We start from the raw sequence: 25,455 nt of genomic DNA, 5'->3' as shown, positions 1-25,455 counted from the left end.
TTTGTATATAAAAGTTTTCTATAAAAAAAATCCTTCCCAAAGCTGAAATGGCCTCCTGCTTTTCACGGAGATGTCACAGGCCTTTGTGAGGGCTAGGGAGGAAAATGAGAGGCTTTGCGTAGAGCCTGGCACAGCAAGTCATCAATACCAGCCAGGGAGAAGCCTGGCCACATAAGGAGGAAGGATGTCTGACATTCCACCGTCAAGGTCACGAGCTCTGAACCAGCTGTAGACTCTTCAGGAGTCTAAGTGTGCTAACTAAAGAGAGATAATTCCTTCTCATGGGGGATGTCCTTCTCTACATATGTTTCTCTTATTGGTTGTTGAATAAAACACTGATTGGCCGGCAGAGGCAGGAAGATAGGCGGGGCTAGGAGACAAGGAGAATGCTGGGGACAGAGAGAGAGCTGTCTCAAGGAGATGCCATGTAGAAACTGGGAAGACAGGATGCACTAGGCATTCTCTGGTAAGATAAGGCCGTGTAGACATACAAAAATTAGTAGTTATGGGATAATAATTAAGAGAGAGCTAGCCAATAAAAAGCCCTAGCCATTGGCCAAAAATTTAATAATTAAAATGTTTCTGTGTGCTTATTTGGAGCTGAAGGGTGATGGGACCTGGTGGGAAAGAAACTTTCGTGTTTACCTTCCTTGTATGTTTTTTTTAAACAATCTATAGACATTAACACTCTTTATTAATGGCCAGCTATAAAATACCTTACAAATACATAGCAATTTTATATCACTAAAATCTAACCCATATTTACACAGGAAGTTAGCTCAATCCCTTCAGGGAACACAAAAAATCCTCTCTATCAGCATCTATGAACATTTGCAAATCAACTATGTGGTGTTCATGGACTTGGTCACCCACACAACAAAGTTCTCACAAGTCCCTTTGAACACGCTCTGACCTTGTGAGCAGACTTTGTCAAGGGAAGCAGGGAAACGACTTTAAACAGATCATATGCCAGGGCTGTGGCATAGACATTCCAAATGGAGCCCCACATGTGTGCCTCCATCCATAAGCAAAGAGAACCCCAGTGCTTCTCAGTCTTCCCAGCTGCTAAGTAACCTTGTGCGTCATATTTTATATACAGAATGAACTGCCTTTTAAATTAAGTATCCAGATTTAAGCTTAGAATACTTCTAACTTTAGATGAACTGGGGTGAGGTGGGGGAGAGAGAATGAATATGTCTGTTCACTAATATAACCTTTGTCTCTACTGCCTGACTCCAGACACACACACAGGTGCAGCTGGTTACCTTCTGCTTTGGAGTCTGTGTATTTTAAGTTGTTTTGGGACCCCCCCCAAGAAGTTTCCAGAATAGAAACTTTACATTCAAATGATTCAGGGAGGAGACTTTCTACTTACCTCAATGTGTAGAACAAATTCTGCTGAATTTGTACCGTCTGTGACCTCCAAGAATATTTCGTCCTGAAAAACCTCAGATCCATCATGGTGATACCTGCAGGGATAGTATGGAAGCTAATCTTCTAAAAAAACAAGTGGGTGTAAACTATGCTGTATGACCCATTCACCTTGGCCATAACTTCACTAAATAAAGTTATTTAAATTAGTAAGAAAAGAAGTGGTATAACTACAAATGCAAAGATATGTAACCACTCCATACCTCTAAATGTAAACTTTCTCTACTTGGGAAAACATGGGTATGCATTGGTAATTTTCCCCCAAATCAAAAATAAAATACATTAAATTAAAGCAGTCTTTGGAAGCTGGAGAGACAGCTTAAAGTGAAAGCCCCGTTCTGTTCTTACACAAAAGCTCAGGTCAGCTTCCAGCCCCCATCTTAGGCAGCTCATAACCACCTATAACTCCAGCTCCAGGATCTCTGATGTCTCTGGCCTCCATAAGTGTCTGCAGTCACATGAACATATCCACATATGTGCATGTGTTCATGAACACAGACACGTAATTAAAATAATCTTGAGAATAAGATTATTCAAGAGGAGCAGTCTTCCAATGGCCTCTGTAACAACAAGGCACTTGGCCTGGTGTCTGTGCAACAGAGGAGCCAGAGAGACTCCTCGATGAAGCAGAACACCCAGGACTCCATGATGTCCATGCCTCCCAACGACTTCCTGTGCTTAGAGCTGCTCCACTCCTCTCCAAGGCCTTGACTGGTGAGTTAGGTATCGCCTCCCTCCTCTGCATTCCATGTTCCATTTGTTTCTACCTTAAAAGAGAGTCTCACTTCTCCCCAGGTGTAAAAATACCTCTCTGTTTTAACCTTGGCCCCATCTTCCTCTTAATTCTCAGACTTTTTTTTAAAGAAATTGCATATTCTAGGCATTTCACACACTTTCTGGTCCACTATAGTGATACTCAGTTAATTCCATGTAGCTCCTGAATTTAATTGTGCCTTTAAAACAAAAAAAATCACACCAAAGGTTTGTTCATACTAACAAATGCAATTATACCCCCTAGGAATAAAAGACAAAGGTTTCAACAAAACAGTACAGTATATTGAACATATATGATAGTATTCTATTGATGAAAAGGACTATAATTTTATCAAGATGGGTCACCAATAGGGCAATAATGGATTTAATCCCAATGGCTAGGGAGGCCTACACTCTGTCTCTCCCTTGTCTTTCATACACGCTACCTTCTATGCTCTGTTTTCCTGGGCCTCTTACTGTTTTCATCAAAAATAGATATGAGTTACAACGTGCTGATCCATCTCATAATGCTGCTCTCCCTAAGGCAGCTAAGCGTGCGTGCGAATGCATGCGTGGAAAGCATGACAGGGGAGCCAGCAGACCGTTAAAACCCACTCCTCCAAATGCTCGCAAACACATCCACATCTCTGTGCTTAGCTCTGCAACCAGGAGAACAAAACCATGCTCCTCGATGACTCAGGTTAAATAACTGGAGAATACTTAGCTGCAGTTCTCTAGAAAGGCAGCTGTACATAGAATCCTAGCAAATATGTCTACTTCTCTCTGCCCACCATCCATTCCAGCACTCCCTAGATAAAAAGTCTTTCCTTAACATTTAGATAGGAGCGGAGATTTCAAAATCCACATTAGAAACAAAACAGGAAAAAATGTTTTTGGTTTTTTTGGCAGGGTCCCTCTGTGTAACAGTCTTGACTATCCTGGAACTTGCTCTGTAGAGCAGACTGGCTTCGAACTCATAGAGATCTGCCAGCCTCTGCCTCCCTAGTGCTGGAATTAGGTGAATACTGAAAGAGGTCACAAAAGATTCTTAGTCTGACCTAACTGAGCTGTAAAGATTTGTGTGATCTCGTATGAAGCTGTCAGTCCCTAGTGAGCTTCCTGGCTTGAAACTAAGCTTTTGATGACAAACACACTTCCTATCACACTTTGATAAAAAAGGGTGAGATTTCCATTTGTCAGATTTGGTAAGTGAAAAGTTAGTATGTTTGTCTGCCTGGCCATTACTTTTGAGTAGTCTGCAATATTTTCCAGCGATGCTTCACTTGATTTTGTGAAAAGGTTTCTTACAACTATATTTGGAAGAGGAAGTTCTCCTATGAGAACTACTGGGAGGCCAAGAGGCAGGATTTCTCTATCTCTGGCTCTCAGAAACCTGAGTCCTGAGCTACAGACCAGCCATCAGCAAGCCCTATTTGTTTATCTGCAAACCCTCACCCAGTAGATGAAATAAAAGCTTATATTTAAAACATGGATGGACAGAGCTAACCACCACCACCCCATTCCTCCCTACCGCTTCTTAACCAGGTTGGCCTTGAACTCACAATCCTCCTGGATCAGCATCCCAAGCATTGGGATTAGAGCCATGGGCTACCATATCATGCTGATCAACAGTGTTTCACCCCTGAGTTTCCAAGCTTATGAAACTGCCTTTTCTTAGCGCCAACTTCAATTAGCTGCACAGATTATTTTAGTCTCTACTGAGTTTGTGATATGTGCAGTTGTAGCAAAATTAATATTCATGGCAATTAATTTTTGATGTACAAATATTCATAAACTCCTCTGTTGCAGTAAGCCCGAGAGAAAGTAAATGTCTGGCAGAAAATTATTCTTTTCTACTTCTTTAATTTTCGGTTGACCCTTAGTCCTATGGCGTGGCGTACTGTCTGGGAAGAATGAGACTTCTTTCCCTTCACTGTGCCTTACAATTGATCTAGACAGACAGCCGCAGCGCAGAAAGGAAGAAAAGAACCACAAACTTTTCTAACCTAACTTTTAAGGTATGGAGGTCTTTCCACGGAAATGTGTCTCTTGGGTTGAGCGGAAATCCATCCAGCTCCACCCTGCCGTGGAGAGGCATCTCCTGAAGAGAGAGGCAGATGCTGTCCAGTGGAGTGTCCACGTCAGAAACCAAGATGTGTTGGGTGCTGATGGTGCACTGACTGCCCTCGGCCACTCTCAGGGTGTTGGTGAACACCTAGAACAAAGGAAGGAGACACTCAAGGCCTTGTTCCGTGAGGTGCCGCTGATTACAGAGTTCATCAGATCCCTAGGAAGCTTCCAGAACCAACCTGCAATGTCAGTTAGCTTTTTAAGGATGTGTATAAGGAGGTAAGTTAGAGCTAAGTAATTTGGCTAAAAATTACTTCACTTGCATATTTCTGATTCCATTATTGATACATACAAAGACACAAAGACAGATCCCTGATTTGAAAACCCCTGTGCATCATGTGTCCCAAAGCATCTGTAGCAGAACCAGCAAAGGGGAGCCCACTGTGGTGCTGAACTGAGAGAATAACTCCCACCTTCGCCCACACAGCCTTGCCGAATCCCCATGAAGGAAAGGTTCACCTCTTTTTAAAGCCTAAAACAGTGATTCTCAACGTGTGGGTCACGACCCTTTTGGGGCCAAATAACCCTTTCATGGGGGTCACACATCAGATTCCTGCTTTAAGATTACATTACATAATGTAATTGCATTATATTACAATTCATAACAGTAGCAAAATTACAGTTATGAAGTATCAATGAAAATAACTTTATGGATGGGGTCACCACAACATGAGGAACTGTATTAATGGGTCTCAGCATTAAGTTGAGAACCACTACCCCAAAAATTCTTAAAGACTTGGGAGATTGATGGAAATTCCATTGTGTGTTTTGCAGACAGAGTGAGGGCAGGGAAACTGAAGACAACAGGGTTATGATTCCATAGGAGATAGATTTATTCAAATATTAGACTTAAATATTAAAAGCCACAAGGGCAACTTCAATAATAAAAAACCAGTGTTCACCTGACTAACAGTTAAATCATAGGCACAAAGCAAGTTAAACAGAGTAGCTTGGGTATTTTATTACCACACTACAAGTGGGCAAGACGTGTTCTATGAGTAAACACTGTAGAACACTGCAGTGTGCAATGGATTCACTACATTTGTAAGGTGCACACGTGTGCTCCAGGCTCTGAGACTATATTAGAAAACTCTGTAGAGTTTACTTAGCACATAAGCTTCCAAAATTAATATTAGAAGGAAAAGATAGCAGGTAGTGTTTGGACTCAAACGGTGAGCTCTGAGGGTTCCTCCCAGAAGGTCAGTGATGAGCACACCACCCATGCAAGGACACTTCTGGAAGAAAGAGTCTTCTTTCTCAGCAAGATGAGGCCACAGCCTCCACCCCAGTGTGCATGCCCCTGCTGATCAGTGGGGCACAGTGTGAGGGAAGTCCATTCCACAGCCGTCAGAGACACTCATGCATACCTCCAGGCCAGCACTGGGATGGAAGTAAGACTCCGACTAGGATGTGGCTGCCTTCTTTCCTTAGTAAACTACCACCAGCAAAGAAAACCACAGGAGTAATCCACTTCTCTCTAAACACTTTCCTCTGATTTGCTGCAGCTACATCTTCACTATAAGCAGAAGAAACAGAGCCCTTTGCCAGAGGGGGTATGTACCAAGGGCCATGCACACAAGTCCCATTTTCTTGGTGAATCAAGTTAGTCTCCCAAACAGAGATAATATTGCATAAAATACACTTTACTACATAGGATGACTTTCAAAATATTTCTTTTAGAGCAAGTTCAAACCTTAAAATCCTGAAGATTCATGAGTAGCACTTAGGAGGGACCAGGTTTACATCATGTCAGCATGCCCTAATGATGGTCACTCAACTCAAACTCATATCATGAAAGTACCAATTCAATTTCTAATATTCTCAGATCTTTGAAATGCCACTTAATTAGTCCCTAGCCCATAAACTAAAGAGAGAAATCAGTAGTCACCATATCCCTAAGTCCCCCTAACTATTCCATCTTCTTTCAAATGAAGATAACTTTTCCATCTGCCTCGTAATTTCCTGAAAAGATCATCTTTCTCCAAGCTTGGACTTTTTTTTTGCATAAAAGAAGATTTTTCAACAAGTTTTCTAGGGGAAGCTTTGGTTCGGGATCAAAATTTCATACACAGACAAGGTGGTCTAACTGAAATATAATCAAGTTCATTCTGTAGCCGTTCTGACTTACTCTCACCACGAGCGTTAGGCTGGGTCTTCAGCAGGGAAGGGATCCAGATGGAATTAGTGCAGATGCCTTCTGCTGTCAACACTTTTTCAGCCACAGATTGCAAGCTTGCCAGCTTGAGAGGTTGGGCTGCTGACACCAGTGAGTGTAGCGAGATGGTGGGGACTGTCAAAATGGACAGTGCATCCTGCCCTGTGGCCATGGTGACTGTGGGCTCGGTGCTGTTAGGGCTCTACACTTTCAGGAGAAACCCAAGTCAGCCTGGTTAGGAAAGCTTCTGGCCCTTAAAGGTTTGCAACCTAACAACTTAAAATACTACTTAAACCCATGGTGCCAGGACTACGTGTTGAGTAAGTGCCTTCCCTTGGGCCTTCCAGTAAGAAGTCTGTTCTCTGACCTTGGGCAGGTGCAGTGATGACAAGTTACCAGGAAAGAAAACAGCAGACTGGACAGATTCAGGTAGCCTGGGGAAGTCACCCTTTTCTTGGGGATGAAGCTGGGAGGGTCTAGAGCCTTCTGGTCTTCAGCAAATGGGGGATAATATCCCTTTGTCTTTCCACTTTTAAGGAGAAAAAAAATGATCCCAGTAATGGTCACACTAATGGAGAGAGTAGTCTGGAGTGGGGGAGGACCCAGAAAAACACTCTCAAAGCAAAATAACCTCAGAGAGAAGACATAGCAGGTAGCAATGCCTTTGTAGTTTGGCTTTAAAGAAAAACTCAGGCCCCTTAAGACTGCCATAAGCACTGAGCAGTGGCACGGGCTAAAAACAAAAGGGTCCAACCTAATTCATTTTGGAAAATTAAAAAGCTTCTTTGGATCACACAGCAACATAGCTGGCCTGTGGTGAGAGCAAATAGGTTCTTCTGGTTGCTAAGAGACCCATCATTTAATCTCCTTCCCCGGATCAACAAGGGGAGCACAGCAGAATGAAAGAGATGTTGATAAGGCTTTGAAAACAATGCCAAATTCAACACTGAAAAATTCTCACCTTACAGATAGGAAGTCCCACGGGAAGCAGGGACTCCCACCCACCCCTATCCCTGCTTTTTTTTCTATACTGCAGCCTGGAAATTAAAACATTACTCTTTTCTTTCTCTCCCTCCTTCTGGCCCTCCACGTCGAACACCGCCTACCTCTGGGACCTGATTGTCCACAGGCAGAATCGTTATGTTGAAGCAGATGCCGTGTACGGTGCCTCCATGCTGGTTCCTGACAGACATGGTGAACTGCACATGTCGAGGAGTGGGACCTATGTCTTGCATGGGTGGCATGTAGGCCACTTTCATGTGGTTCACGGCATGCTGGAAAGCAAATTGAGATGGACATACGTGTTGATTTGCAGAGATCGGAATCCTTTAGCAACTTAGGTCTAAGACCACTGCAGTATTAATTGATACTGAGCAAGTAAGTATCACCATGGATGGAAAGATTCCCAAGGCTCTACTTTGTGAACCACATTGCCTAAACATAAGAGGAAAACTAGTCCAGCAGCATGTCAAATGATGGAGTCCAACCAATTCTGCAAAGGCAGACTTGGAGTTTCCCCAGCCCCTCCCTGCAGTCACTGTACTAACACAAATTGTGTAAGCATTCAAGGCCTGTTTCCTTATTAGTAAAGTTATTAAAGCAGTAGCACTTAGCACACTTACAACTTCTAACTGTTAAGAAATCAGACATAATTAGCCCAATCCACAGATGTCTGATGCCTGCACACTCATATACCAGACCCCTGAGGTCTTCAGAGGAGAGTTCACAAGAGTGAGCAGTGGGATATGGAAGGATCTGGAAGAGTGGTAAGTATTATGGGATGAGCTGCAACCCCATAAAATGACATACTAAATTCTAAACCTTAAAACCTTACAATGTGAATTTCTAGAGCTAGGGCCATTTCAGATGTGCGCAGTAGAAACACTTGAGTAGCATAGCTCTTCAATCCAATAGCACTGGAAGAGACAGATGGGGACAGGTGTGACTGACAGAAGACAGCACTTGCATCTGCAAGCCAGGAAATAGCAAAGGCACTAACAAAACTCTAGATGCTACCATGCAGGGAGGAAGAGTTGTCTGCAGGGTTCAGAAGAGTACCGCCCGCCAACGCCACGATCTCAACACCTCTAGCTCCGGAAAGCCCAGGAAAACGGGCTTTTGTTTTGAACTACAAAAAAGTGTTTTTGTTATGGTAACCATGAGAAACTAAAACAGTAGAAGAATGAGTGGTCTATAGTTGGTAGAATAAAAACACAGGCATGGGGCCTGAAATCAGTGCCCTGCCAATGACAAAACGATGATGCCAAAGACGATGTGGATTTACAACAAGGTTTGAAACTACATTCAGTTTCTTGAAGGCCTTTCAAGCAGATTTCACATGTTTTCCAGAAGTGTTCAAGCACAAGGATAAAGAGATAAGGCACCGTGGCAGAAGTGACTGGCCAGCATCTCAGACACAACACTAGGCATGTCACACCTTCATATCATGTTGGTCAATATTATTACACATTCTCATACCTGGGTAAATGACTTCAGCCCCGGGGCTGCAGAATTTTTGATTAGCTTTGGTATGCTGTCCACCAAGAATAATTTTCCGGCATCCAAGTGTCTAAGAGAAATAAAGACCCCATCAGCTTATTTTCCAGCTAAGAAAAAGTAAATCAAATCACCCACAATTGTTGGGAGCACAAAGGTCCTTGTGCCCACAGGTCACCAGGGAAACCAGGAATGTTAAGCATTTAGCATTGTCCTCTCAAAGAAAAGGAAGTATAATGTGTTTGTCCATCCAGAAGGCTGGGGATTGGAGATGATTAACAGCCATGTGATCTGTGTTATCTGAAGGGCCAGGCCATATCAAGCTCCCACAACCAGGACCAGAGATGGCTAATAGTCCAAATTATGTCTACGCTATCTGCATGACCAGGACCATGCCACGTCCTTTCCTGGGCCCTTAAGCTGATACAGGCAGCCTATCTCCAGAACCCATCTTCTTAGAAGAAATGACATGTACCCTGAGTTGAGTTTTGATGTAAGTATGCCTCTTTGTGCACCAGGGATTGTATTACACCAGGAAACTTTTCACCAAATTGTACTGTGCTTAAATAGGCTGGCAATAACCTACTTGGCATCAGGTTCTCCAGCAGTTTGAGCTAGACTAAGTCAGGCTGAACTGAGTTTTCATTCTCACCTCTTCCTGATTCATTTCCCTGCCGCCATGACACTTGCAGGGACCACTGCGCCACAATCAGCTTTCTAAAACAGTTCATTGTGGGGCGAAAGCAGATGCCCCATCTTCGTAGTCTTATTGTGCAGCAGCATCTATGCTACCCTCAGCACGACTGAACCAAGTTTTTCGCTGTGTCATGGTGAAAAGGAATCATTTGTCTCATCCCGAGAGTTTTCTCACTGTCATGTATATGACACTAGCCTAGGGGGTATTTATGAAACTGTTTTGAATTGCAATTATAAAATATGAACATTGAGTGGTCTGCCATATCAAAAACTAACACTTTGCAGACTTCAGTAAACATCGTCAAAAAGAAAAAAAATAAGGTTTTACTTGAGAAAACTGGGATCTCAACCATTCGTTTAAGCTTGAAAACTGCAAGCTGCATGTCACTTACTAGTTGTCACTCAATGAAGGTAAGAACAAATGGTAAAAGTGAATGCTGAATTGGATGTAAAGTTCAACTCTGACCAATGAAGTAAGTAACTCACACTGTCACACAGTGACACCCTAGGAACCAGTAGAACATACAGTAGCTTTTCAAAGAAAGACACCTGTGGCTGAAGGAGAAACATGGAGGGCGTGTTATTGTGTAGATGAGCTCCCCATCATGTGATTCTGTATCCAGGAAATGTAGATGCTTTTTAGTGATGTAGGCCACCTCTGTTTCCTTGACAACCAAATGCCGGGACGTACCAGGAGCTTCTTTTGGAAGCTGGTCATCTACTGGATCAATATGGATCATCACCATCTGGAATGAAAACACACTGCTCTATTAAATTGAAATACAAGAACACACCAAACAGAATGTCCCAGGACTACCTAGACTAAACTACAATTGACAATATACTTCTGTCAAGTGATTTAGAAACTACTAAGGATTCACTCATCTGATTTTATGTTTTAAAAATATAACCATCATGCCAGATATGGTGGCACACACCTTTAATCCCAACACCCCAGAGGCAGCAGTGGAGGATGTCTGTGAGTTCAAGACGAGTATGGTCTACATAACAAGTTCCAGGATGGCCAGGAATAAAGAAAGAGACTATTTCGTGTGTGTGTGCACACACACACACACACACAGAGACATACACACTCATCACAATTTTAGCTAATCTAGCTAGGAGTGTTAGGAAATGGGCAGATAGAACACCAAGTATAATCCCGATTTTATTATTTTATCTCTTTTCTAATAATAACATGTGTCTTTGCTTCCTCCATCATTAATCCTAGACATCTTGCTGTCACTCTTGGTTTCTCAAATTCCTGTATCACTCTCATAACTTCTTCTTATGTGGTTGCAATATCCCTAGCTCCACTTGCTAGTCTATGCTTTTCATTAACTTGCACTAACTTTAAAAAAACATAAGTCAAATTAGTTAGTTCACTTCCTCCCAAACCTCAAAACTACTTAGGAAGTATCATTATTCAAACTCCTTAGCATGACATTCAAGATCTCTCACAGATCACATGTATTATACTTTTCGACATTAATTTTCTTGCCTTTCAACATAAACACGATATTCTAGGGACACATGGTGGATCACTTTCCCCTCCCTCAGATTCGTATCTATTGTTTCTTCATTCTGATGCTTTTACTTTGCTGCCTCTAGGAATCTGATTGCTTTCATTCTTACAGGTTCTTCTAGATTCATCTTCCAGTTTCTCAGTTGGAACTGTTTCTGAACTTGGCTTCTTCCTTGTAGTTCCATTGAGGGCTTTGTTCCTCTCCAAGACTCATCTTGGAATTTCACCAGCAGTGCAACAGTAGAGATGATTAGGGGGAGGGTTCTGCCTCCTATAAAAGCACGTGAAGGGGAACGCTTGTCCTTCCATCCTGTTCTGCCTAGTGAGGGCCTAGAGTTTGTCCTCTTAGGAGCAAGTACAGTCCAACAAGGTGCCACCTTGGAAACAAAGAATTAGCCTCACCAAAAAAAGAGTCTTCTGCCACCTTGATCCAGGATTTCCCAATCTTCCAACAGTAAGAAATGTTTCTGCTGTCTATAAATTATTCAGTTATTTTCTTAGAGTGATTAAGGCCTGAATCCAGTTATCAAAATAAAAGAATATAAAGACAATCATAATTCTAGTCCCCCAAATCTGTGTCATGATTTTCCCCACTTACAGTATTTTTCTAATCTACAAAGTTCAGAAATTCTCTATGGGCTCTCACAGCAATAGTGCGGATCAGCGAGGCTCTCCTTAATTGAAAAACTGGATTTAATAAGGAAACAATAGTTATTGTGCCTTCAAAGAGACCATTTTCCATGCTAATTTATTCTCCAATGTGTTCTTTATGAAAGAAGAATGGAAGAGCATGCTTTTTATCCCCTGTAGTAATTCTTGGTGGGCGCATTTTTCAACAGGCTTTATGGTCGCCTAAGTTGATGTGTCTTTACATATTTATGCATGCTCAAACAATTAGTGTGTGTGTCTGTGGGCAAGAGAAATTCCATTTTAGCAAACTCCACAGAGAAATAAAAGCATTCTCATTGTTCTGGAATCTGTTTATAACAGAGATATTATTAAGAGCCCATTCCCAGGCAGAGGGGGAACCCATTTTCACACCAGTCACCAGCCTCTGGACTCCAGCTTCCCTCAAGCCCTCCAACATCCCTGTGGCCATAAGCATACACAGACAGACTTAGAAGGAATCAGAAGAATGGGGGGAAGGTCAGCAGGCAATATGACGGGGCCAGTCCCTGACCCTCGGATTCAGGCTCTGTGGTTACACTTTGCCAGGTGGCATCTGACTTTCTTGTGGCCTGAATTTATTGATCCTTCATGTGCCCTGAGCTCTGATTCCAACACGCTCTTTATTTTTCTTCATTTAAGAATACCCAGCATTATTTCTCAGTACCAAGAATCACTTCCATTGTTAGAACTGGCCACTCTATAAATACAGTACTTTTGTGTAAGTTTTAAGGAAAATACATGAAACATTTGTTGAACAAGACAACTTTTAAATTCTGATGACAGAGACAAGTAGAGATGCTGGGTTTAGGTGGGGTAAACCCACAATATGAGCTAGAAAAAGTGTCTGCAGGATGTAGGGATGTAGGCTCCAGGAGTCCTACTGCCACTATGGACCTGTGGGTACTCCAGTCCCTTATATAAAATGCTGGTGTTTTTGCACAGAGTCTACGTGTATCCCTTTGTGTACTTCACATTATATTCAAATTACTAGCAACATTTAATACAATGAAAGTGTGATGTAAATAGTCCATATGGGTTAGGGGAAAAACAATTAAAATAGTATGTGAGGAACAGAGGCAACTTAAAAAAATACTACACTTGAATCGTTGGATGGAAACCTATGTATATGCAGAGAGGGCAGCTGTGCTTAAGAGCCAAAAAGCAAAACAGAACAAAACAACCAAACAACATGCTACATAAAGACAGGGCAATTTTCTAGCCTTCCCCCTCTGTCTCTCTTCCTTAGTCCATAAATATATAACACAGAAGCAGGGAAAACAAACAAACAAACAAACAAAAGCATCCTGAGGCTGGATAGATAGTTCACCGGTTAAGAGCACTTACTTTTCTTGTGGGAGACCTAGACTCCATTCCCAGCATCTGCATGGTAGCATGCAACAGTCTATATCTCCAGGTCTGGGAGACCTGATGCCCTCTTCTGGTCTCCACAAGCACCCAAACATACATGCACAAATTTATGTATGCACCACACACAATTAAATAAAAACAAGTCATAATAAAAGAACCCATCTGTTATATGGAGTAAGTTTATAACCAGGTATATAGAATTTAGACTGATTTACTCATCCATATTTAGAAAGAATTGTTACATTAATTTGATCTATATTATAATACATATTTCTCTTCTTGTGTATGAAGAATATGATTTCTAAAAAAGAAAGAAAGAAAGATGCTCTGAAATCTCAACATCCGAGAAGACACAGAGCCTTCTAAACATGGCTTGAACAGAGGCACAGAACACTTAGAAATATATCATGCAGACGGTTACCATTCTGAGCTAGTCAATCAAGAATAATTTCCTGCAAGGCTCAGCCAAGAAAAGACAGGTATACTACATCGATGAAATGAGGGGTGGTTACTTTAAAAGGAGTTGAGTTGCTGGTAAAAACGCAGATGAATTCAGAGTTCTTTTTAGACTTCCATGCCCATGCTATCCTAAAGACATAACTGAGCTCTTCATGGTCCAAGCCCTGTGGCACCCTTCTTTCAAATCTCCCCCTTCGGTGTGTCCATGTCAGCAAACAGATGTACAACTTGGTCCTTTGCACCCTGGCTATTATCAGTGGCTGTGGCATTCTAGCAATCCATTATGGCAATAGGACACAAGCTGCAAGTATTCTTTCTTGAACAGGCTTGAGGTTTGCTTGCATCCAATACATGATACCTTTGAAGGTGGCAGGTATAAAATGACCAGCAACAATGGTGTATAAAGTCCATAATCCCTTAATTTCAATTGCTCCTTTTGAAATACAACCCCTACTTCCCACACTTTTACAGTTGTCCGTATGCTATGCTGATATCATCTTTTATGATTTCTATGTGATGATGTTTGCTTATTTCTTATTTCTGCTTACTGTAGACTTAAATTATATCCTCTAGTGCTAGGCAGATCTGAGATCCTAAAAAACAACAAATGCAATCCATTTATTTTTTGAGTATTTGCCAGGTGTCTGAAAGCTCAATGTTTTTCAGGTAATATGTCACTATTCCTACACTAACTTTGTTATGGAGTTTCTGCCACTTGCTTGAAACATAAGTAAAGAGGAATGGAGGTTGATTAGCTGGTATCGAGAACTGGAGGAAAACTCGGAAGTCTCACCCTGGACTTGGTAATTTGAACACTATCTTTAAAGCATGTCTTCTTGGGCGTTAAGAAGTGAGCAAATTTGTGAGGTTGTCTGTGTATGTACTGTGGCTAAGCAACCTTAGAAACAGTGGCCACGTAGAAACTTGCCAAGCACTTTAGGAAAGTGTAGGCATAGTCCTGGGAGGGGGAGGCTTGCTTAATTTTGCCCAATCCACTGCTTCACAGACTTTGAATCTTGAAACCTGTTGTCATGTCTTTTTTATAACACCTCTTAGAGCACAAAAAAACTTTGGGAAGATGTCCTGAAATAGTCTCTCACCTGTGGCACAGAGAGATTTGGAGGCTCGTGACTGTCCCACAGGACAAATTCAAAGGAATCTTCAAAGATTTCTCCACCGAAGTGACGATAGTAAATGATTCCATTGAACAGGTCTCTCTGAAGGAAGCCAGGGACAGGATACCCTAATGGGGCCACAAAATATCACACAGTTTCAATGGGGCCCAATGAAACTGAACTCATCTCCCAACATCTTCTCTGATAGTGTGCTCTTTATAACCAAGGATTTGCATTAAAGACTTTTAACAAAATGTAGAGCAGTGGATTAAAATTGCCCTATCTCAATGTGGAGATTAACAGTGGAAAAGGTATTTCCAAGGAATATCTTTCATTTAAAATACACTAAAAAATACTACTTATTTGATCCACATTGTCAAACTCCTGACACAGAAATGTAAGCAATATATTAATGAAACTATTTGTGTAGCCATCGAGAATAATCCAAACATCTCCCATCACATTATTTATTCTATTGCCTTTTTTGGCTGACTTAACTTTTAATAATGTGATCGTTATCTTGAGGTTTAGTGCCAGAAAACTTTCTAGATGTACAACTTTGGTAGTAGGTTGACAAATAAGTCTTCAGTTTCCACTGCATAAGATGGAAAAAGAATATTTTGCTTCATAAATATGGTGTCTAATCTTACACAATATCTGACCACAATGCAAAGTTCTTTAAGAAAGATCCAATTCCATTTGAACTATCTTACCTGCCTAGAACTTACCTATCAGTCCTGGCCCTGGCTTCTTCATGATCTCCCCAGCCTGTGGGAACTTTGTGATATTAAAGAAGACGTAGTCATCACTGGAGTCCATGTCTGAAGCTCTCAGCATGGACCCTTGGATCAAGACGGTCTGCCCCTCTTCTAGTTCAATAACAACATTGGTTATGAGGAATGGGGGACTATCATCTTTAGGCAAGATGTTGATAGGAAACTTGTGATGGCTGCTGTGCTGGCCATCAAATATCCTGAAAGCCACAAAGTCTTTGGTAGAGTCACTGTCATCATGATGGTAGCGAACAACTCCAGCCTGTAGATCAGCCACAGTGAAGAGAAATCCTTTTCCCTCTGATGAAGAGAGCAGATGTGGAGCTGAGTAGTCAAGGAAGGGAGCAGAGGAAGGACTCACCAGAGGACAGTGGGCTCTGGGAAGCAATGGTAACACAGATGCTCCTAAACTCACCATGTGGTTCTGCCCCATACACCACCACAAACTGGAAATGTTCTAAATCAAACACATATAGAGTATGTCCCTATGACACCTCAAAAATGTAAAAACAAAACAAAAAAATACAAGTCAAGGACAGCCTGTAAACTGTGCAGTTTAGTGAGCGGCAGGATGCCACATCTAGTGTTGAACACTGCCTCTCCCACTTACTACCTGTGTGGACTTGAGACAAGTATTTGAGACTCTGTGAAACAAGAAAAATAATAATATTAATTTTGGGAGTCAACTAAGAAATACCAGACAGTTATGGTACTAAGACAAAAATGGAGAGGAAGCTCTCTCTCTCTCTCTCTCTCTCTCTCTCTCTCTCTCTCTCTCTCTCTCTCTCTCTCTCTCTCTCTGAATCTTCTGATCTCCACCCCCAGACTTTGCGGGTCTCTGGACACCTTTCTGACAGTCACTCACCTTGTTCCCCAGGGCTTTGACCTTGGACTAGACTGAGAACTATTCCATCAATACCCCAGTTCTCAAGCCTTGGCCTAGGACTGAATTACTGGATTGGCTTTTCTTGACACGTTCTTTCCACAAACACATCACATCATGAGGTTCCTCGGTCTCCATAGACAAACACACACACACACACACACACACACACACACACTCCCCATAATAAATCTCCCCTTATATATTTGTATGCATTCTATCTGTTGGTTTCATTTCTCTGACTGATCCTGCCAAACATAAGTAGATACAAATAAATATGGATGCAGATATCCATGGCAACATGAGAGAACTCAACAGTAAGCCTCTGATAAATACTGATTAACTCTCAGGTCATTGTCATGGCATGACAGCAGCGTCTAGGGAAGCAATCTTTCCAACCAGCAGCATCAGCACCAAATGGGAAATTATTAGAAATGCAATTTCTTGGGCTCTGCTCTGAGTCTTAATCAGAAATTCTGGAGATGGGACACAACAGCCTACGTTTGACTAAGCCCACCCTGAGGGTGGGTGCATGTATGAGAACCAGAGCTAGAGCCTGATTCAAGCAGTGGTATAAATCCACATTAGTCACTTCCTAGGTGTATAGCCTTAAGCGAGATGAGTTTTCAAAATCGCAGGTTGTCTGTTTGTAAAATAGGAACAATAATAGCATCTTACTTCATAGAGGTGAGGTGAGGAAAATGAACGGAAGCATAGAAAATGGCTGACCCAGTATCTGCCACAAATTTCAGTACCACTTTCTCTCCTCTCTGATTCCAGAACACCTGTATCATGGGTTACCATCCCTATTTCCACTTCTGCAGGATTAGTAAACACAGTTTCATTTCCTGCACAGACTACTACAACAGAAATTCAAGTCATTGCACTGGGTCTCTGGAAAACTTCCTAGGTGTATAGCCTTAAGCAAGATGAGTTTTCAAAATTGTTAAGGGCTGCAAACTTATGTGCTGTGACTTCTTTTTTGTTCTTTCTATCTTGTCCTGGTTCACAGACACAAAGAAAACAACACTGGTTATGATGCTGCTGCAATAGGCTGGCTTTTGACTGACCCGTGGTCCTGACTGCTGCACTCAGGGTTTCAACTGTCTCCCACAGTCCTGGAATTAGGCAGAATTTACTGTAATGTTTCTTTTCAGTTCTGAATTTCACATTACAAGCAATGGTAAATAAAAGTTCTCCCTTTTCTTTACTAAGCAAAATAATTGGATTAAATCCTCTTAGCGCATTATAAGGAACAGACTTTGACCATTACATGAACACCACTTTTATAAGGGCTATTACTTCTTATCTATCATCTTTATCATTACAAATTCATGTCTTTTAAACTTTTAAAATGTGGCAACTAATAACAACATAATAACATCATTATTGTTGAAGCATTTTTAGACAGTTTCCCTGTTTCACAAGATATTTCTCTGAAACAGAGAAATAACAGAAAATAATATTTTGTCCTCCAAATGGGGAAACACATAGAACAAACCTGAAGTTTGAGTAATGACCAAGTAAAAGACATCGTTCATAAGGGGTGTCAGCATCTTAAAAGTTGAGTTTCAGTATCTCCATATCATCTGACTATAATGATTTCAGTCTGGAAGGTATCCAAGAACTGATAGACATACCCTGTTATATATGATGTGTGTGTGCCTGCACATGTATGTGCATGCGTGTGTACCTGTGTGTGGGTAAGCATCTACATGTATATGAGTATGTGTGGAGAGGTGCAGCCCATGCCAGAGGTTAATCTCAACTCTCATTCCACAGGGACCCAATACCTTATTTTTTTAAGATTTTTTTAAGGGTTATGTATACACGTGTTTTGCTTCCATATGTGTCTATGTACCACGTGCATGCCTGGTACCTGTGGAAGCCCAAAGAGGGAGTCAGAAGCCCCTGGAGCTGAAGGTGAAGATGACTTCGAGCTGCCAGGTGGATGTTGATAGTTAAACTTGGGCCTTCTAGAAGAACAGCCAGTGCTTGTAACTGAGTCACCTGTCTAACCTCTTCCATCTTGTTTTTATGGCTATTGGTTTAAAATCTTATTAATTTATTTGTTTATTTTGAGTTTTCAAGAGAGGGTTTCTCTGTAGCTTTGGAGGCTGTCCTGGAACTTGCTCTGTAGACCAAGCTGGCCTTGAACTCATAGAGATCCGCCTGCTTCTGCCTCCCAAGTGCTGGGATTAAAGGCATGGACCACCACTGCCCGGCTGTCTTTATTTATTTTTATTGTGTGAATGTTTTGCCTGCATGTGTGTATGTTCACCACATGCGTGTCTGGAGCCTGTGGAGGTCAGAAACGAGCATCAGATCCGTTGGAACAGGAGGTAAGGGCAGCTTTGAGCCACTGTTGAATTTGGGAATCAAACCTGTGTCCTCCTCAAGCAGCCAGTGCTCTCACCCCCTGCGCCATCTCTCTAGCCCTTTCCACTTTGTCTTTGAGAAGGATCTGTCACTGAGATCTGGAGCTCATGGATTTGGCTAGGCTGGTTGACTAGGAAGCCTGAGGGCTGGATTATAGGCATGCACCACCACACAGGACTTTATGCAGCTCTGAGGATTGAACCCGGGGCTTCACACTTGCACGGGACGCGAGTTACCAACTGAGTTGTCACCCTAGTCCCATGATGTGATTTACTTTTGAAGAAAATAGTCCCTGGATTCAATTTGGGGATGAACAGGTAAATCATTGACCTCTTACTGTAAGTCGTCCGTGCTGCAGGCCACCAATGGTGACCAATTGCACAGCACCAATGTCATCGTTGTCAACAATCTGAAACTGTTCCCAAGTGATGGCCCGAGACTGCCCCTCCAGGAGATTCAGACCTATAAGGAGATACAGAAACGTGTTCAATAATGTAGCTGCTTAAGGTTAATGAGTTTTCATTCATAAATCTATCTCAAAGCTGTATCTTCAACTTGAATATAGCTTGTGTTCTTAGTAAACTTTGCTCTAATTTCAACCTGACAACTGATTTCTTAAGAGCCATGATGATACCAGAGTCTAAATGCTGAAGGAAAATGCATAAGTTAGGCTCACAGAGGTTCCTAGTTTCCATGAGCCCACAGGGAACTTGTCAGAAATCATACCTATATGGTTTAAGAGGACAGGAGTTAGGAAGGGTTTTACATATGACTTACAAGAAAGTACATATCCCATGGGGTGGGGAATGCATATCCTATATCCTTATACAGAGACACTGTATCTGACACGTTAGATGTAGATGTTAGGTGTACCTGGATATTAGATGTGGAGTGCTTGGCACTTTGTGAAATAAAACAAACCAGTGTAAACTCTAGCTAGAGATGGATTTACACAACTAAAGGATTGAAATAAAGACTCTGCTTGGACTCAGTATGCCAGAGGAATTCTGTAGTTTCCATCTCTGATAATAGGAAAAACGCAGACTCTGACTGAAGCTCCGTGTGGCCATCAGGTATTTTCATCTCTCAGCAGAACCGGGGATTGACGGACAGCTCACTCTTTGTTCATCCATCTCAGACTCTCCTCAGATACACTGGTTGTGTCTGCTTCTTGGGGACACCAGAACAGCAGAGAAATCCATACATCTTACTGAAAAGTTGTGGCCAGCTCAGCCGTGTCACTGCTGTAGCTTGGAATGTGAAACATTACCCAAAGGCCCACATCTTACGGGCTTGGCCTACAGGGCAGCAGTAGTAAGAGGGGATAGTGCTTGGGAGGTCTGACATGCGGTAGACACTAAGTCACAGTGAGCATGCCCTCAGAAGCGACTGTGGAATTCAGCCCCTTCCTCACCCTCTGTCTTGTCTTGTTGCTTCCTGACCAGGAGCTGAGCAGCTTTGCTTCCCCACAAGTTTCCGCCATGATGCGCTACCTCACCACAGCCCCAAAGCATGGGGCCAACTAACCACGGGCTGGGTTTCTAGATCTGCAGTAACCTGCTCTCTTTATAAGTTGGTTGTATTGGGTATTTGTCACACAGAGAGAAGACTAATGCCCCCCCCCACCTCCCACTCTTCCTTTTCAGGGTAGAGTCAATACAGGATCTGCCTCAGAGTCTGTTTCCTGGGCCAATGGGCTAAGACAGCTATGACTGTAAGAAAAATACAGAAGGGAGGAAGTGAGAAGAGAGAGGGAAGGAAAGGAAGAGAGAGGGGTAAAAAGGGAGGGAAAGAGCCAGGGCGGGAGGGAGGATTCAGATAAGAGAAAGATAAGCATATGCCAATGAGCTCCATGGCTGCTGAAAAGGCTCCTGGGTTCTCGGGTGGTGCTGAGGATGGGTATAGGGGTTCTGAAGTGACATGTGCATGCACAGCACGCACATGCATATCATCATCGGATACACCAGAGGAATATCCAAGATGACTAAAAGTCAACCGACACATCAAATTGCAAACAGCAATAATACTATATTATATCCTTCTTTTTTTTCTCAATATGTTTTATTTAAATTAGAAACGTGAATGTTTCACATGTCAGTCCCAGCTCCCTCTCCCACCTCTCCTCCCTTGTCCCTCCGCCAGTCCCCCAGCCCCCCACCCAATCCCCACATCATTCCCCAGGCAGGGTGAGGCCCTCCTTGGGGGGGATCTCTAAAGTCTGTCATTTCATCCTGGGCAGGATCTAGGCCCTCCCCATGTGTCCAGGCTGAGAGAGCATCCTCTATTTGGAATGGGCTCCCAAAGCTCATTCATAAACCATGGTGAACACTGATCTACTACCCAAGGCCCCAGTGATTTCTGTGGCCTCCTCCCTGGCCCTATATCCTTCTATTTATTACATTCTCTAACTGTTCAATAATAGCAGATACCAAGATCATAACAAGTAAAAGTTCCATTTTAAAAAGGCTTGTACTAGGCTGGGTGGTGGTGGCACACGACTTTAATCCCAGCACTTGGGAGGCAGAGACAGGTGGATCTCTGTGAGTTGGAGACCAGCCTGGTCTACAAGAGCTAGTTCCAGGACAGCCTCCAAAGCCACAGAGAAACCCTGCCTCAAAAAACAAAACAAAACAAAAAGGCTTGTACTGTCTACAGCAGCCAGACCCAGACCTGCAGCTTCCTTGGTGCATCTGAGCATCATGAATTTATCTCACATACAGATGATTCCATCTCACTAAAACACAGTAATCTACACAAAAGTAGCGTTGCTGCTCACTCTTAGTAGACCGAGTCCTTCATTGCTCTCATTATCCTTCGAACATTCAGAATGATAAGCCTAAGCTTAGAACCGAAGTCAGACTGAAGTCTTAACATGACCTGTAGCGCTGCTCCAAGGTATGTCTTGAATGTCACTTATGGCAATAGTGAGAAAGGAAAGGCCACCTGCACTCATTTCCATCTGACCTAAATATATAAATCACATTCCTGGTCTACTTGGAATTGAGTGGCAGTATGAAGCCTTTTTCTTTTTTTTTAAGCTGCTTAAGCTTTTAAGCTTTTTTTAAGCTCTTATTTACTTATTTTGGTTTCCATGCAACCCAACAAAAACCAGGACAATAGGTTCCAGGCTGCACCTGGCTCCCACGCCTCTGCTAACTCTGGATCAGAGATCTCTTCTTTCTGAGTCCTACCCTCAGCCAGTATCACAAGCCTCCACTTTCTTACTCTGTTCAGTTGAAAGGGGGCCACTTTTATGATGTCTCTCCCAAAGAAGGAAGGTAGCCAGAGGACACAAAGACGCTGTATTTCATTTTCTCACTAGCTACTAGGAAAAAGCAGATCAGAGATAGCTGTCTGCTGACCTTGGTCTGTCTGAGATTCCATTTCCTCATGGATGAAATGGAATTAAAGTATTTTTCTTGACCCATCCACTTCCTTGGATTTCCCTCAGGACTACACCCATACCTGTATTCCAGGAAACCCGGGGCGCATTCGTGTCTGCTGTTCTGATGGAGATGTGGATGGTGATGGGGGCGCTCCTCTCAAAGAAGAAGTCATACACCTCCAACTCCACCTAGAGACAAAGGAGTTCATATGAGCCGCATACCGACAGACTCAGGCTTAAAGTCCCATCAGTTCTGGGCTCTACACACACACACACACACACACACACACACACACACACACACACGAAGCAAAAAGTGGGTCCAGACTTGGTGTTGCTGTTCTCTCTTGTTTTAAATTTAATTTTATTTTTAAAATTAATTTTATAGCCAATTAAGGAAAAATCATATCATATAAATCACCCCTTTTGATTGCACATAAATTTACCAAGTTGCACAATCATCTCTGAGTGGACTGCTTTTCCATCACTCCAAAGGTCTCCATGCCCGGTTCTGGCCCCTTCCTTACCATTGAGATACCAAGTTCCAGGATCTGTTTTATGTCTCTCTACAGTTTCCCTTCCTAGAAATCTCACTTAAATATAGTCTTGCTGTTTCCAATGTGGGGCTATTATGAACAATTTCACTAAAACATTCATGTGAGAAGGGTGTTATTTCATTATAGGAAGTAACTTACATCTGTTAGATCACTCAACTTATCCTTAGGTATTATTTTTGGTTTTTGGTTTTAATCCTTTAATTGATCATGACTGTACATATTTGTAGGGAATAATATACGCACTGACATACATATCTGCACATTATACCCTAATCAGATCAGGGTAATTAATTGGCATATCTATATTATCAACTCTTGTACGTATCATTTCCCAATGCAGGGAACACAGAAATCCTCTCTACTAGCTATTTTGAAACATATACTTAGTGTTATTATTATTTTTATGTGTGCATATGTAAGAATACAGTATATGTAGAACATGTACACTTCAGGGGTACAAGCCTGGGTATGCACTGAGACCAGAGGAGGAGGATGTTTTGTGTCCTACTGTCTGCCTTATTCCCTTGGGACAGGGTGTCTTACTGAACCTGGAGCTTGGCTAGCAGCAATCTCCTGCCTCCACCCTTCCCATGGCCCTCAGGACTATAACACCGGTGCAGATTTTCTAAGTACTCTGGACAACTGAGAGCTATGGTCACATGCATTCCCCCTGGATTTCAACATGGCAGCCATGGGCTGGAACTGAAGATGCTGATCACCGAGATAAAATACCTTTCTTCAATCTGTCAGACCTGTGTCTCCTCAGACAGCCCTGAACTGCACTGCACTGTGACTTGCCGAAATCAAGTCTCCTCTGAGAAACTGAGTCTACTAGTAGGCCCATGGAAGCAGGCTTTAAATACTTACTTGAAATCCACCAGGCTAGATGTTTCCCCTCCTTCCTTCTTACCGTGTAATGTCTCCGCTCAGGATAGCTGCTGTTTGGTGGCTGGTAGGCAATTTGCATGTCACTTAGATCCTCCCAGGTGAACGAAGAGATGGGTCTGGTATGATCTAGCAGGTGGGTCACATAGCCCTGGAGCGGGGCTTTAGTGATGTTGAACACCAGCAAGGGTTTGGGGGTCTCATCTTCCTCGCAGTCCAGAACTGAGGTTGTCAGGGGCGTCAGTATGAACTGATCCACCTCCAGGACAAACATGGCCATGAATGCAGCCCTTGGGGCCTGGTTAGGAATGCCAACTCTAATATAGACAGGCAGCCACGCGCTCTCTGACTTTTGAAGGAGAGAAAAAATAAAAAGGAGAGTGGAGAGTGGCATGAGTGAAGTTGTAATGTGCATGGTTAATGTCGCAGTATGTAATGACACTGCAGCCCAGAGGATGGCTCAGCTGTGACCACCAGCTACGTGTTAGAATCACCCGCCCACCAGCAGGGACTACCTCAGGTGCTCACTTAATTATTACAAGGAGGAAACTAGAAATCTGAAAGAACTGCGTGCGTGCGTGTGCGCGTGCGTGTGTGTGTGTGTGTGTGTGTGTGTGTGTGTGCCTGAGAATGCACATCACATTCATGCAGGAGTCCATGGAGGACAGAAGAGGGCACTGGATCCCCTGAAGCTGGTTATGAGCCACAATGTGAATGGTAGGGATAACTCCAGGTCCTTTGCAAGAACAGAGTTTTCTTAACTGCTGATCCTTGTGCTCGTATCTTCAGTACTTGTTATTTGCATGATGTTAGACAAGTTCCACAATTCCTAAATCCCATGCACCTCTCACCTATAAATAGAAACTTTAGATGCCTACGTATCGAATAAAACCATGAAAGTAAAGCACCAGCCCGTGCCTGGCACAGACACCAGTAACCTCCTCGGGCCATGTGGTTTCAAAGAGGGCAGGAGAAGACAGGAGGAGAAGGGTCCCTGTCTTCATCCCTATGCCCTTGTGCAATTGAAGGAGGATTGTCTAGTTGCCTAACAGAACAAGGGAACTACAAGTGACCGCTGAGAATAGAAATACATCTCCCCCAGATGAGAGATCTCTATGCTCAGAAAAGGGCATGGCTCTGAGGTTTCAGTGAGGGGTATGGGAAGGAAGAAGCCTGAGAGCAGTAGACCTTGCTGTCATGGCACTGATGTGACCCACTGTTGAGAGAAGCATGCTCAATGATCAAAATCACAATTGCCCCACACAGCAGAACTCTGGTTACCAAGCCTGGAGTAGGTAGAGAATGTTCTTGCAAGTTTTTCTTCACTTGCTGGAGAGATGGTATCCTGTATCAGTCTCAACTGAAGTTTACACACACACACGCACACACACACACACACACACACACACACACACACACTCAGAGACACCAGATTTAAAACGTAAGAAAGATGCTTTACACACACACACACACACACACACACACACACACACACACACACACACATACGCACTCAGAGACACCGGGTTTAAAAAGTAAGAAAGATGCTATATCCAAAAAAGTATGTGAGTGTGTTGGCTGCAGACTCTGGAATGCTCTCATTCGCTATAGGAATACAAAAATATCAAGAAAGATAGAGAAAACTTATCTGGGGAGAAGGGTGCTATGCTGACTGCCCATGATGGCAGAGGCTGGGGTAACACCATGTCCCTCGCCTCAGGCATCAGGACAGACTGTTCCTTGAAGAGCCTTACAGGGTACAGGCATGCAGGTGGCTGCTTCAAGGCCCACCCCGA

The 25,455-nt window shown here is 42.8% G+C and overlaps 1 protein-coding gene across 4 annotated transcripts in view; it reads right to left on the bottom strand.

The window, feature by feature from the left end:
* Frem1 (FRAS1 related extracellular matrix 1) overlaps window positions 1-25,455 on the bottom strand; it is a 154,717-nt gene that overhangs the window by 80,431 nt on the left and 48,831 nt on the right. For all 4 annotated transcript variants that reach the window (XM_040757230.1, XM_040757231.1, XM_005082165.4 and 1 more), the window contains 10 exons: window positions 23,685-24,008; window positions 22,298-22,406; window positions 19,163-19,294; window positions 15,526-15,870; window positions 14,783-14,925; window positions 10,211-10,407; window positions 8,948-9,038; window positions 7,576-7,743; window positions 4,191-4,399; window positions 1,376-1,469 (listed from right to left, as the gene is read on the bottom strand). In XM_040757230.1, the coding sequence (XP_040613164.1) occupies window positions 1,376-1,469; window positions 4,191-4,399; window positions 7,576-7,743; window positions 8,948-9,038; window positions 10,211-10,407; window positions 14,783-14,925; window positions 15,526-15,870; window positions 19,163-19,294; window positions 22,298-22,406; window positions 23,685-24,008 (1,812 nt within the window). The remainder of the gene's footprint in view (window positions 1-1,375; window positions 1,470-4,190; window positions 4,400-7,575; window positions 7,744-8,947; window positions 9,039-10,210; window positions 10,408-14,782; window positions 14,926-15,525; window positions 15,871-19,162; window positions 19,295-22,297; window positions 22,407-23,684; window positions 24,009-25,455) is intronic.

The sequence above is a fragment of the Mesocricetus auratus genome, unplaced genomic scaffold (genome assembly GCF_017639785.1).
Source record: "Mesocricetus auratus isolate SY011 unplaced genomic scaffold, BCM_Maur_2.0 Super-Scaffold_100014, whole genome shotgun sequence".
NCBI classification, from domain to species: Eukaryota; Metazoa; Chordata; class Mammalia; order Rodentia; family Cricetidae; genus Mesocricetus; species Mesocricetus auratus.
Note: the sequence above shows the minus strand (reverse complement) of the source record. Positions and strands in the feature narration are given on the sequence as shown.